The sequence below is a fragment of the Etheostoma spectabile genome, unplaced genomic scaffold (genome assembly GCF_008692095.1).
Source record: "Etheostoma spectabile isolate EspeVRDwgs_2016 unplaced genomic scaffold, UIUC_Espe_1.0 scaffold00006919, whole genome shotgun sequence".
In the NCBI taxonomy this organism is placed as follows: Eukaryota; Metazoa; Chordata; class Actinopteri; order Perciformes; family Percidae; genus Etheostoma; species Etheostoma spectabile.
The window spans coordinates 13,531-28,666 of record NW_022603434.1 but is presented as its reverse complement, the minus strand read 5'-3'; the positions used below and the strand labels follow the sequence as shown (position 1 = coordinate 28,666).

Sequence of the window (15,136 nt, the reverse complement as noted above, 5' to 3'; positions counted from 1 at the left end):
GTCCTCCAGTCGGCTGGAATAGTAATAACTGTAGCTGGTCCCCAGCGATGGTTGGGGCTGAGCACTTTAAGGAGGACAAGGAAAAGGGGGTTAATGAAAAAGAGAAGAGGAGAAAAATGGCAAATACCCCATGTTCACATCGATTATTCCCAAGGAACAAGTGAGAGTTGATGAGTGGTGTGTATGGGATTAAACTCTACAGCTACAGCTCCTACGTAGCACCTGGCCAGGTGAGCTACTGGCCAGGTGAGGTATTGGCCAGTTTGAGGTTTGGCCAGGTGAGCTACTGGCCAGGTGAGCTACTGGCCAGGTGAGGTATTGGCCAGGTGAGCTACTGGCCAGATGAGGTATTGGCCAGGTGAGGTAATGGCCAGGTGAGCTACTGGCCAGGTGAGCTACTGGCCAGGTGAGGTATTGGCCAGTTGAACAGGTGATTTGTGTAAATTGTCAATTAAGGTTTGTAATTCATTTTATTAAATCCATCAAGGTCAATTTTAAATACTGTAAAAGATTTGTGAATCACTCTAACGATGTATATGCCTTTAAGTAAACAGGAAGTGGACTGATTATTAATCTAAATCAGGCAGAGACACACTTTTAATATGTCTATATAGTATATATTATTATTATTATATATTATAACTGTGACCCTTGATGCCGTGGGCAGGTGCTGATCTCAGGGAGCTATTATCTGACTCATGTCACATTTAGTGTCAGTGGGCAGGTCTAATATGTTAGAATTATTTTATTCTCTGTAATAATTATACGTTTTTCAGTTGGCATAGGACTGAACGTGTGTGCAAGTTTTGATTTTCGTTAATGGGAACATGGATTTTTTAGGAAGAAGAAGAAGAATACTGGCTTGATAAGTTGATGACAGATCTCACACCGTCACATGACGGCGTCACGTGACCCTGTCACATGAATTCAGTTCCGGAGTGGATTAAATCATTTACGCTGTAATGAATCATTCACACAAAGACTCAGATAGATAGATCTGAGCCTCAGTGTGTTCCTCAGATCTGATCTGTGGTCAGCCGTCCTGCAGAGACTGTCAGCGTCAGGAACCAGCGAGGCGTTCACTGACCTGCTGCTTTCCATATGTTCACTGTTCACCGGCTGCTCTTCACAAACCACTTCCATTAAACACACAACACAAACTCAACAATAGAAAGATAATTTACATTACAACAACTTCACAAACACAGACACACACTTACAGACTAAATCAGGATAAAACTGCAGTTTCAGCTGGAGGACCACATTCAGGGTTCAGGTTTCACTTCAGTTCATTTTCTGGGCCCAGAACATTTATCTAATCTAATTTAATTCAAATTTCAGGATTACCCAACCCGGTTTATCAGAGCCTTGGTGGACCCTGCTGGCTCAGCACAGAACAACAGCAGCCAAACAGCCATTGCTTGTTTTCATTATAAGAAACGAAACATCTTACGTTACTCATTCTTATATAATGTTAAATAACAAACAAAAACATTCATCCATCTTTGGCTGTTATTTACAAAACAGAAACAATACTATGCAACAGTCCAAAATCATTTACAGGACAGATAGCAGCTCTTTAGGAGATGGATCTCCATCTCTTGGTAAGCACCATTTGTTCATTTGAGAGTTTCAGAAGCAACTCATATTTGTCCCCGTCCTGGTTTGTAGTCTTCATTACATCTACTCCTCAATCATTGGAGACAGGTCCAGGACAAACACTTCCTCTGCATTCGTCTGAAGACCTCTGATTGGCTAACCATGAAATTTTACTCAGCCAGTCGTCAGTATTTATATATACAGTGCATTCTGTATATATATTTCAGTCCCACTGAGTTTTACTGCATCTAATACACACTGAACCCTGTCTGTGTCGATCTGTTTTTTCTCTGCAGGTCTCATATTTTGAAATCTATCTGGATAAGATCAGAGACCTCCTGGATGGTGAGGATCATATAGAACATATATAACATTTATATGTTCAACCACACACAGTGTTGATGAATACAATCTGACTGATTCATGTTTCAGTGTCAAAGACAAACCTTGCGGTCCACGAAGACAAAACAGAGTTCCTTTTGTCAAGGTATCCACTCTAATCATTATTAAAGAAAAAGTGTCTCTCATATCCAAGAATAATGTTGCTGATGGTGTCAATCCTACGGTACGGCCACTCTGATACGCTTCCTGTTTCCTGTCAGGGTTGCACGGAGCGTTTTGTTTCCAGTCCTGATGAGGTGATGGACGTCATTGACGAGGGAAAAGCAAACCGCCACGTCGCCGTCACCAGTCAGTCTCTCACCGTCTCTTTGTGTCCTCTATTCGTCTCACCCTCATGTGCTACTAGTTAATTCAGGAGAGACTCATGAACACAACACATTACAAATACTAATGGAGAAAGTGATCCCTCAATATTTTCTGACCTGTACTGACTCCAGGGCCCAGATTTTAGTATTCCAGTGGGATCTGGATCACGAGAGGATCAAGTCTTGGAAATGGGTTTTTCAAAAGCAAAAGAGGGATTCTGAACTAGGATCAGAGCATGTAATCCGATCTTACAGTAGACCTGGATCAAGCCTGCCCTTTGGGTTTTTAAAACTTTGAACTCGGTTTGGGATCTATTTGATAAAAAAAATCTGAAGGGTGGCAGTTCTAATTATTTGAACCAGTTAAAATCAGATAGTTATTTTAAGTGAATGATCATAATATAAGGTTTACTAATATTTAATGTCAATGTCAATTTTATTTCTATAGCACATTTAAAAACAACAACAGTTGACCAAAGTGCTGAACAGGGTCAATGTCAAATACATAAATAACAAGTGTAAAATCGCTCCAACCAAAATACATCACAGGGAGACAAACAACACTTCAAAACATCAGAGTCCAGGTTAACGAGGGTTAAAGCTGCAGCACACAGGTGCGTCTTAAACAGTGATTTGGCACAGACCTGAGCTGTCTTTATTTAAGCATATATGAGGCATGTCACATCTAATTAATTAATTTTCTGTCACATGAAAGGCACCTTGAGCAGTTGGGGGTTATGTGTCTTGGAGGTGGCAGTAACTCAGTCCTTAGGAACTTGGATTGGGAACCGGAGGGTTGTTGGTTCAAGTCCCGTACGGACCAAAGTACGAAGTGGGAATTGGTAGCTGGAGAGATGCCACTTCATCTCCTGGGCACTGCAATGAGAAGCGCAATGAGATAACTGTTGTTGTGATTTAGCGCTATGTAAATAAAATTGAATAAAATTGAAAATGGGAGAAAAGAGGACTGCACTAAACTAATAATGTTTCCTGTTTCAGATTTCAGAGAATAAGATGTATATTTCCTGTTGGTTCTTCTTGCAGACATGAATGAGCACAGCTCTCGCAGCCACAGCATTTTCCTGATCAACATCAAGCAGAGAACGTGGAGACGGAGCTCAAACTGTCGGGGAAGCTTTACCTGGTCGACCTGGCCGGCAGCGAGAAGGTCTACTTCTCCATCCCGCTCTGCATTTCTAGTTTCATTTACTTTAATGGCCACATCATTCACAGAACATTAATTACACAAGGTCAGCGCACTCTGTCAGCTATCTGACTAACTGAAAGATAGAGAGCTGATTATTAATGAACACATTAACATTGTTTTCTCCATAAGGAACCCGTCCGAGGTAGACTGACCTCGAACAAGTCTGTGTAACAAAAACACAGGTTTTCATTCACCAAGTCATGGAAAAGTACTACACTTTAAGTTAGGTTAGAAGGATTGATCACGATGTTTCTGTGTGTGATCAGGTGAGTAAACAGGAGCAGAAGGCTCCGTGTTGGACGAAGCCAAGAACATCAACAAGTCTCTTTCTGCTCTGGGGAACGTCATTGCTGCTCTGAGTGAAGGAACGGTGAGTATGGAAGTAACTTTTTAACCTAGTAATGTAATGTAGTAACTTTGAGTTCATTTGTCTATTGTTATTGGTTGTGTTTGCAGAAAACCCATGTCCCGTACCGAGACAGTAAGATGACTCGAATCCTGCAGGACTCTCTGGGAGGAAACTGTCGAACCACCATCATCATCTGCTGCTCTCCTTCAGTTTACAACGAGGCTGAAACCAAGTCCACGCTCATGTTCGGACAGAGGTAAAGTACAGTCTGATAAGTACTAGAACTACATCAGCCACTAGAAACGTAAATATAGGTCTTACCAAACGTCCTCTGGGAGTGGGGCCAACAGTCTCTTAAATATTAATAATCATCTTCTTTCTGTGTTAAAGGTCACATAACAAATTGTAGTTACATGTGATGTTATTATGTATATGCTATAAATATAATTTTGTCATTCCTTTAATACTTTAATATGTTCACTAAACAGCCTGTAGACTAAAACAATATTAAAATTCTGAAAATCACAATTTGAAATTGATGTAGGAAAGCATCCATCACAAACACTCTGTGTGTGGTGTACCTTAGTGGGGGGGGGGTAGCAGTCCGTCCCCACTAGACCATCTCTGGGGCTGAGAAAGAAGAGACATCATCTTCATCAACCTGCAGAGAACTACGTTTGTTGTTAAGATGCAAATAATCCCTAAAAAACACTTTAAAACTTGCCAATACATAAGTGATAACCAATCAATATCCTTTAATAAGTGTAATACATGTATCTATCTATTAAATAACTTCACAGATGTAAACTGCCTCAGTGAAGTTTAACCTTTTAGAGTCCTGAGTACTCAGTTGGATGAGAAATTGCTCTATTGTCTGAAGGTTCCATCCATCCATCCATCCATCTTTGACCGCTGTCTGAAGGTTGTAAGCTCAAATCCCATCTTTGCCATTTATTTTTCTGTTTCATAAAGGATTCTCTTATTGTGAAAATTCTGTGCCTGAACTCATTAAAATGCCTCAGAAGAGGGTACATTTTTGAACCCTGTGATAGGGGGCAACTAGGGGTTCAGTGTCTTGCCCAAGGACACTTCCCAGCCACTGTGTAGGTCCCTGTCCAGCAGACATCACAGTGGTCTTTGAGTGTTTCTTAAAACCACTTCCTGTGTTATTTTGGGGTTTCAGAGCTAAAACCATAAAGAACACTGTGTCTGTTAACCTGGAGCTGACGGCTGAGGAGTGGAAGAAGAAGTACGAGAAGGAGAAAGATAAGAGCAGGAGTCTAAATATCGTGATCCAGAAACTTGAGAACGAGCTTAAACGCTGGAGGAAAGGTAAACAGAAGAACTCTGATCTAAACCAGCCTCTGGAGACTTGACCAGCTGACGGGCCGTTTCACACTGCTGAGCCCTTTCCTGCTGCTTTATAAGATGACTTTGAACTGGACTTTACACATCAGCTGCTAACAGCTCTCAGTTTCCAGAGGAATTAAAGCAGTTAGATAGATTTCTATGGTTGTTAGAGGAACAACAAAGGACATTTTGTTATAAAGTCGAACCTCTGTTAACCTCTCCAGGTGAGTGTGTACCTGTGGAGGAGCAGCTGAGCAGCAGAAACAAGAAGAGCAGCAGCAGTGAGACGGCAGCAGTGATCGACAGCTCAGCCCCGCCCCCTGTTCCTCTGTTGGATGAAGAGAGGACGCAGTATGAGACGCTCATCACTGACCTGTACCACCAGCTGGACGACAAGGTGAGTCCTCCCTGCACCAGTTAACACCCCTCTGCTCAGTGTGAGTCTGTGAAAAATTAAGAATCTGCTGACTCATGTTTTAGGACGATGAGATCAACCATCACAGTCAGACGGCCGAGAAACTCAAACAGCAGCTGATAGACCAGGAGGAGGTGAGTCTCTCCACAGGAGATTACATATGTTAACCATGACCCAAGCCCCTACTGTAGATCAGGAGATAACATGCTAACACATGCTAACCTATGTTAACCATGACCCAAGCCCCTACTGTAGTTCAGGAGATAACATGCTAACACATGCTAACCTATGTTAACCATGACCCAAGCCCCTACTGTAGTTCAGGAGATAACATGCTTACACATGATATAGATATAAGACCTTCCCTCCCTTTATCAGCTGCTAACATCTATAGATATAAGACCTTCCCTCGCTTCATCAGCTGCTAACATCTATAGCTATAAGACCTTCCCTCCCTTTATCAGCTGCTAACATCTATAGATATAAGACCTTCCCTCGCTTCATCAGCTGCTAACATCTATAGATATAAGACCTTCCCTCGCTTCATCAGCTGCTACTATCTATAGATATAAGACCTTCCCTTCCTTTATCAGCTGCTGACGACCGGCCAACAGGACTATGAGCGTGTGCAGGAGGAGCTGTCGCGGCTACACAGGGACTGCGACTCGGCCAAAGAGGAGGTGAAGGAAGTGCTGCAGGCCCTGGAGGAGCTTGCCGTCAACTACGACCACAAGAGCCAGGAGGTGGAGACCAAGAACCGCTGCAACGAGCAGCTGAATGAGGAGATTGCACACAAAACTGTAAGTTTACAAAAAAAGACAGTTGGATAGTTGTCTGGTTGAATAGTTGGATGGTTGGATAGATGGATGGGGATAGTTGGATAGCTGGATGGTTGGATAGGTAGATGGTTGGATAGATGGATGGGGATAGTTGGATAGCTGGATGGTTGGATAGGTAGATGGTTGGATAGATGGATGGGGATAGTTGGATAGCTGGATGGTTGGATAGGTAGATGGTTGGATAGTTGGACCATTGGATAGTTGGATGTGTAGACAGTAGAATGGTAGGGTCCTCTTCCTTTGCCTGAGCTGTGTATATTCTGTAGCTCTCAGCTCTTGTTCTGACCCGTCTCTGCAGTTGCGTCTGGAGGCGGTTCAGAGGGAGTTTTCTACGCTGCAAGAAGTGAGTTCTCATCAGAAGAAAAGGTCTGCAGAGATCGTTAGTCTGCTGCTCAGAGACCTCAGTGACATCGGCAGCATCCTCAGCACCACCGAACTCAAAGCTGTAAGACTCAAATTCCTGTTTCACACATCATACTCACTTTACATGTCGGCCTGTGAAGTGCTAAATGTGTGCAGGCCTTCATCCAGACAGGCTGATACAGCTGTAATAAACCATGGACCTGTCAGCATGTCTCTGTCTGTCTTCAGATGACCGAGACGAGCGGCGTTATGGAGGAGGAGTTCACCACAGCTCGGCTCTACATCAGTAAACTCAAGTCTGAGGTCAAATCTCTGGTGAACCGTAGCAAACAGCTGGACATCAACCTGACGGAGAACATCTGCAGGATGGAGGCCAATGAGACAGAGCTCAACAGCTGCCAGCTGCTCGTCTCCCAGGTAACAGACTAAAGTTAATCGGTGCCGTCTCCTAGGTAACACACTGAACCAGAAACTCTGAGTAACTGCCGTTCTCAATCTTTAGATAGAAGGATTCTTAGAATTATGTTATGTATGTTGATAATTCACAGAGTTATCCACTGTATTTGGCTTTATTGCAGAACTGTCCAGTTAGACATCAAGAACACGTGAGCTTCATTAATCAACCTGTATTAATCCTCTGGCCCTAGAACTCCTCCCCAGCCTAACACACCCATGATGTAACAATCCGCTAAACAAACTAGTACCATTGCAATACAAGAGTATTTCCTTTCTCAGAATAACTTTCTGTCTGTGTGTTCATGTCTCTCTGTGTGTAGAGTTTTGACGATTACATTTTTGGGCAAGGTTATTATACTAAAATGATGTGGTGGTGGACTGGTGGCTGGAGAGATGGCACCGAACCCCCAACTGCTTGCGGCGCCTTTCCATGGGCAGCCCCCCCACTCTGACATCTCTCCATTTAGTACATGTATAGGACCTGAACATATGTGTGTAGTTCAGGCCTGTGTGTAATAACAACAGAGTGTAAATTGTAATTTGTGGGACTAATAAAGGACACATTAATCTTAATACAGTAATCTTAATTAATTGTCCTGTGTTTGTGCTGCTACTATTATATACTGTATATAAAAATGTATATGTATGTTTGTTTTAGCTTCAGGCGAAGATCTCGTCTCTGACAGACGACCTGCAGAAGTTGGAGCAGAAGAAGAGGAAGTTGGAGGAGAGTCAGGACGCTCTGATGGAGGAGCTAGCCAAACTGCACGCTCAAGGTTAGACACCGTCACCATGGTTACAGGAAACACTGCACTCTGATTGGCTGTCCGTTGACATCCAACAGTTCTACAGATTTGGGGGTTTGAAACAATTGGTGGTCAAAAGTCTGTTTCTAATGTATACATAACATACAAATTGTGTGGATGTGTGTGTGTGCGTGTGTGTCTTTGTGTTTCTGTGTGTATGTGTGTGTATGTGTATCCGTATGTGTGTCTTTATGTATTTATGTGTGTGTCTGTATGTGTGTGTATTTGTGTGTCTGTGTGTGTCTGTGTCTGTATGTGTGTGTCTTTGTGTGTCTGTGTGTGTCTGTGTCTGTATGTGTGTGTCTTTGTGTGTGTGTGTGTGTGTGTGTGTGTGTTTGTTTGACCACAGATCAAATGCATGAGGTGACGGTCATGGACAAAGAGAAAGAACACATGAGCAGACTGAAGGACGCTGTTGAGATGAAGGTAAACAGCATCATCATCATCATCATCGTCATCATCATCGTTTTTGACACAGCAGAGTTCTCCTGTGTGAAAGTGATCAGCCATCTTCAGAGATGTGAGGTGACAGTGTCCCTGCTGTGGTTTGTAGAGAACACTGGAGGAACAGATGGAGAACCACAGAGAAGTTCATTCCAAACAGCTGAGTCGTCTCCGAGACGAGATCGAGCACAAGCAGAGACATGTCGACCAACTCAAAGAGTACGTTATTCACTATCACTCATTATATCAACGTTTTTATCTCTTCATTTCAGTCACGTTTAAGTCCTGTGATAGTCTAAAAGTAAAACCTTTTGTGGTTTCTTTGGTAATTTTGAGTCTCATTTTTATTGTGCATTTCTTACTTTGTTAATTGGTGAGATTGTACAAAGCGTTGTCAGTAATGGAGTTTGAATACATGTGTTTGTGTTATTTCAGTGTGAATCAAGCTCTGCAGGTCGAGAACAGGAAGCTTCAGTCCGACTTTGACAAACTGAAAGCTGAGGATCAGAACAAAGACCAGAAACTCCAGAAACTAGTGTAAGTTTGTCCCGTTCTGCTCACCGTAGACTTATCTCTGCTGCTTCTACACAAACATCCTCACATTTCCCATAATCAGTTAGAGTGTTTCCATACACACGTTTTTATTTCAATTCAGTACAGACAATCCTGAGGGGAAACACTGGAAATTAAAGAAAAATGTTTTTCCCTATTGGCTACGGTGCAAAAGTTGGTCTAAAAACAGAAATGGATAAGAAAAAGAAGAAAACAAGCGTCCATTTGGTTAACATTTAACATTTGGTTAAAGGGTAATATGAGTAATGTTTTATTGTTTATCCTCTGTTTGTGTAATCCAGGTTTCTGAATGAGAAGAGAGAACAAGCCAAAGAGGACCTGAAAGGTCTGGAGGAGACTGTGGTACGTGGATGAGTTTTGTTTTGACTTGCATTAGCAACACATATAAGATCACATGATTAATTGTTTCCTCTAACAGGCCAAAGAGCTGCAGACACTAAACCACCTTCGAAAAGTCTTCATCCAGGACCTCGGCACTCGTGTCACGAATGTAAGAAAACCATCATTCAGAACTTCTTTCCAGAGTTTCAGTGCTAAATTCCTCAATAACAAAATGTACAAAACTTCACAGAGAACATGATCCTGAAGAATCTATAAAAGTACAGTTTATATTAGTACCAAATATCCAATCGACACCCTGCAGGCCTTCCATCTGCCAAGGTGTGATTGCTGCTTCTCTACAGAGCTGATGTTTGTTGGGACAGCATGCATCCTGACACTCTGACAGGTGTCCACATGTAAAACAAAGGCTTTAGCAGAGTCAGTTTGGGAGACGGTTAAAGGATTTAAAGGATCGGAAGATGTTTGGTGGACTTTCTGGGTTCAGTCTTAACCCTGAACATCAGCTTTAAGGTTTTCGTCTTTCTTCTTTAAACAGAGTGCAGAAAACGACTGTGACGAGGCCGGCGGCAGTCTGGCTCAGAGACAGAGGATCATCTTTTTAGAAAATAACCTAGAGCAGCTCAGCAAGGTCCACAAACAGGTCAGTGAAAGTACCACGGGGACACAGTCACACCTGTCCACCACTGAAGCGTCTCCCACAATCAGGAACCTCCAGAGGAACACCTTGCGTTTTGCTGCAAGGTCTAAATTTAGTTCTGGGGACTTTTTTCAAGGATTTCTTACCCCCAACAGTCTTTGATGGATGGTAGTACTTTTGGAAAGTACACAAAACTTTGGGGTAGGTTTCTCAAGGATAACCGTCTCTGATTGGTTAAACATCAGCTGCTTCAACTCACATCCACGTAATCCATAAAGGAAAACAAGTACGTACTCTATTTATGGATGAGGGGAGGAAATGTCTCTTAGTGTGTTAACATTTATAGGAAAGTCTCAGTGTAATACCTCTCTGTGTCTGACAGCTGGTGCGGGATAACGCTGACCTTCGCTGTGAGCTACCTAAGCTGGAGAAGCGTCTGCGGGCCACAGCAGAGCGAGTGAAAGCTCTGGAAGCCGCCTTGAGAGACGCCAAGGAGTCGGCCATGAGGGACCGTAAATGCTATCAACAGGAAGTGGACCGCATCAAAGAGGCTGTACGCTCCAAGAATGTCTCCAGGAGAGGACACTCTGCTCAGATAGGTGAGGAACTACAAAACATACTGATGGGTCAGATCTAACCTGAGGGTGGTGCTACAGGAAAGCTCAGGAATAACAATGGAAAGGGTCTAGCCTTAAGTTTGTGTTCTGATGGTGGTGCTGGTCCCAGGTGAGAATCCAGCAGCAGTTTGATGTGACGGATAAATCGGGTTCATGTTATGAAACAGCTGACACCTGACTCACCTGTCTCCATGTAGCCAAGCCAATCAGAGCAGGACATCTGCGTCATCAGAACCCGTCCTCCTCTCCGTCCATCAGACCGGCTGTCCGAGGAGGGGGGTTGGCGTCCAGTCCACGCCACCACTCCCCCCGACAGAAACCACAACAACAACCGCAGCAAACTCCACAACAACAGCCCCATCAGAGCCAAAGCAAGTAAGCTACAGGTGAGTCTCAACAAACTCAACAGTGGCAGGAACACAACATAAACCACAACAGAGGCCTCTCCTAGTCCCAGTCACAAGCCTCTCCATGATGCTCATAAAGATTAGACGAAGCCCAGCAGGTCAGAACCAGAGGTTTCACCAGTCGGACATCAAACGCCCACCAGACGGTCTGCGGCGGCCATTTTGCAAAGCGTGAATGCTCTGAAACACAAGCAGTCCACAGCAGACATGTTGGTGTGTAATCATGTTGCTATAGTTCATGTACTTTATATAGCGTGTAGTAATTACCGACCGGGGCCCCTAACACATGCAGATGTTAGCTAACGTTACCGGGAAACGTAACTTACCCTTTTGTGTCGGAGAACAACCGTCATGTCGACGTCTGAACTCCGGAGGAATTCCCAAACTCCCGTTTTTTTTCAGCGGTGATTTTTGTTGCTTCCTTCAGCTTCTTTTGAAACAAAACATTTCTTCTGGCCGTGGCGAGTATGCGACGTGCTGTTGTGAGTTACGTTGAAAATTACATCATCACGCGTAGCTATGGTGACCAGCCACGCTGAGGCGTTACTCAATCTGCAACGGGAAACAGACGCAGAATGGGTTGAGGCGAGTAGAGGCGAGTCGAGCTGTTACCAGCAGTGGGAAAACGCCACAAGTCTTCTGGCAGCAGAGTAAAGAGCTGACTTTAATATGAATGAATTAAACGTTTCTTAGCTTTAATAAACCATCTTGTTGTACTGCCATGATGATGACATCAAGTGTGCTAGTGAACACTAAAATCTTTCCACATTTTTCTAGTTGTTCCGAGTTCAGCATGCGTTCACATGCTCATTTTCTTCCCATGTGTCCCCCAAGTACATGCCTCAGGTCCACAGAGACCATAAATAGAATCAAAATTAGATCATTTCATGAAAATCTGAAGAATTATACCATTTAATATAAATGTTGCCTTTAAAACAAAAGTCCCCCTTGTCCCGTCCTCAAGGTTTGGAAGCTTCCTGATGCGATTATATCTTAGTATGTAATGTTGAAACCTCAAAAAGCAGTTTGGTGATCAGTTTTGTTCACATCAGTCTATATAAATAAAGGTTTATCTCTTCTTTTCTTCACAGGGTGCAGACAATTCCAGGTCATTTTCCTTTTCTGTGGATCTTTGACTTTCTGAACTCTCCTGCTCTCACCACTCTGCCTTTACTGGAACCAGACTCCATGTTTCCACGACTTTCCACATTAACAGCCTATCCACATTAACAGCCTTTCCACATTAACCCTATTCCACATTAACATCTATTCCACATTAACAGCCTTTCCACATTAACATCTATTCCACATTAACATCTATTCCACATTAATAGTACATTCCACATTAACATCTATTCCACATTAACATCTATTCCACATTAACATCTATTCCACATTAACATCTATTCCACATTAACATCTATTCCACATTAACATTTCAACATTAACAGCATTTCCACATTAACAGCATTTCCACATTAACAGTACGTTCCACATTAACATCTATTCCACATTAACAGTACATTCCACCTTAACATCCTTTCCACCTTAAAAGCCAACAAGTGCTTTCTGTCCTCTGACTGTCGTCAGCTCTGGTGCTCCGAGTCTGTTTGTCTCACAGCATCAATGCAGTTTAATCTGTTATATAACAAGTTTAATAAGTTAATTATGAGTTTCTATCTGAATGTTCAACATTAATGGAGACTAAGGTCTTTCTGATCTCGGGTTAGCACACGTTACAAAAGGTTCAAAGAAGTTGTACAAGTTTTAAGTGAAAGAAATGGAGATTTGGCAGGGAAATTATAAGATATTGAGTCAACTTTTCAACTTTTTAGACCACAATTATAGCACAATCTTCTTTCTGGTGGACTAACCTTTAATGTGCTGAATATAGTTGACTTTAACGTCATTTTGAGCCTAAAGCAGTTACTCAATTTTCAGTCATATTTAAGATGTAATGTGTAATATTTACTAATAAATACAATCCAGTATTAAAAAGTGACAGTCTTGACATAGTTCTCAGTAAAAAGTTATAATTTGGACTTTTGTTTTTATATAGTCTCTTATCAGGATAAAATGTGACGTTTATGCTCGCCTAGGTAACTTCTTTCAGTATTTAGTATCCTTGTAGTATTTCTTGCCCCGTATTTAGTATCCTTGTAGTATTTCTTGCCCCGTATTTAGTATCCTTGTAGTATTTCTTGCCCCGTATTTAGTATCCTTGTAGTATTTCTTGCCCAGTATTTATGTATCAGCTGTGCAGAGCCAGTATGTGTCTGTGGTTCAGTGCTTACATCCGTGTTTTAGTGAAACGTCTTAAACACTTGAGGCTGATAAAAGATAAAGATAATAAATATATGAACAGTTAGGAATGATGAAATAAAGAAATATCATGAAGAAGTCATAGTAATGTACTACTTTATTCTCACTTTAAGGAAAATAAAAAATCTGTGATTTGAAGAGTAAAACATTGATACAGAACGTTTTATGACGAGATATAGTATATAAAAAGTCACATTAAGAATAAAGAGGTAACATTTTTTAACATTATTATATTATAACTCCATTTACTATTCTTACAACATGTAGACTTCCCATCGAAGGTGCTCTGTTTTAAAATCACAAGTCACATATGATATTTTTATTGTTTAAGCCATATTTATATCTTTAAATACAATAAATACAAATAATACTGTAGTTTAGTTACCCTATCTTGTGACTTTTTTAAACTTCATAATCATATAAATTATTTTACTCATAACTTTTCGTTGTTTTTATTTTCCTGCACTCAATGTTTTGTTACACTGATATCATGTTTTTTTTTTAAATAATTCCAATTTATTACTGAGCTGTTTTGATAGATTTATGGATTTTTATTTTTTTGAGAAAAAGCTCATTGTTTCTGTGTAATATGTCTGCAATGTAAAACAGTGTTGAATCATAATCATAATCTAACAGTACCATGAACCCAGAAGCAGTCTTTAGACCCACAGTGTCCGTCTGTCTATGGACGTTATGTCTATTAAACTAAATAATCATGAATATGTTTCTGAGAAGCACAGAGTCTTTAGACCCATAGAGTCCGTCTGTCCATGGACGTTATGTCTATTAAACTAAATAATCATGAATATGTTTCTGAGAAGCACAGAGTCTTTAGACCCACAGAGTTCCTCTGTCCATGGACGTTGTGTCTTTTAAAGTGTGGTGCAGTTGTTGTGTAACGTGTAGTATGTTGCCGGTGTCCTGAGCTGATGGTTGGAACTGGAAGTTAGGAGCAGGGGGGGGGGGGGGGGGGGGGTGGAACTGGGGGTCAGAATAAAGCGTTAGCGTTGAATCGAGGGTCTGAGGACCGAGGTTTAGATAGTAAAGCCCCTTAAGGCAGATTTGGGGTTGTTTAATTGGACTTTATGAATACAAATATTGACATTGTTAAGTTACAGAATGAGAAGATTGAGCAGTGATACCAAATAATAAATATAGAACAATAGGAGTTCATAAGGATAAGCTACTGCTGCAGAAATCAGTCATGAGTGAAAATGATATTTAGCATGAGTGAAGTTTATGAATTGGTTACGGATATTTTGGTGTATATTTATAAAAATACTAAAAGAAAATGCTAAGAAGAGGGTTACAGGTGTGTCATTGTTTTGTAATAAACTTAATTTATTTGAATCATGTCTTTCTTTCTTTTTTTCAGTCTCTTTTAAACAGTTCCTTATGGAGACAACAGTGTATTTCTGTGTATTTATATTATACACTAAGATATTTAAAGTGGAGAAAACCATCTTTATGCTTTTCCTCTTTTAGTTATTATTGGTGAATCAAGTTGTACCATTTATTTTAGATTATATCTTTAATCTGGCACTCACAGGACCACTGGGACCGGCCTAGAAGCTGGTAAAACAGGACAGCTGCTGTCCTTCTGCTTCAGATACACTGCAATATTCATGTTGTTTTTATATTTCATGGTTGATGATCTATGTGGAGTAGAAAATGTTTTGTCTCCTACTCATTAGATAGTATAT

At 41.4% G+C, this 15,136-nt stretch overlaps 1 protein-coding gene across 1 annotated transcript; it reads left to right on the top strand.

The window, feature by feature from the left end:
- Positions 1-170: 170 nt before the first annotated feature.
- Positions 171-14,381, top strand: LOC116678291 (kinesin heavy chain-like). The gene is given in 26 exon segments (XM_032508262.1): positions 171-278; positions 1,896-1,944; positions 2,032-2,061; positions 2,064-2,086; positions 2,202-2,289; positions 3,351-3,401; positions 3,404-3,474; positions 3,557-3,562; positions 3,785-3,883; positions 3,970-4,118; positions 5,046-5,194; positions 5,437-5,609; positions 5,693-5,761; positions 6,221-6,427; positions 6,765-6,911; positions 7,058-7,246; positions 7,944-8,061; positions 8,441-8,517; positions 8,645-8,754; positions 8,971-9,072; positions 9,390-9,450; positions 9,527-9,598; positions 9,986-10,090; positions 10,470-10,686; positions 10,902-11,090; positions 12,203-14,381. Coding segments are annotated over 25 exon segments (2,652 nt in total). The 3' UTR covers positions 11,084-11,090; positions 12,203-14,381.
- Positions 14,382-15,136: the final 755 nt, after the last annotated feature.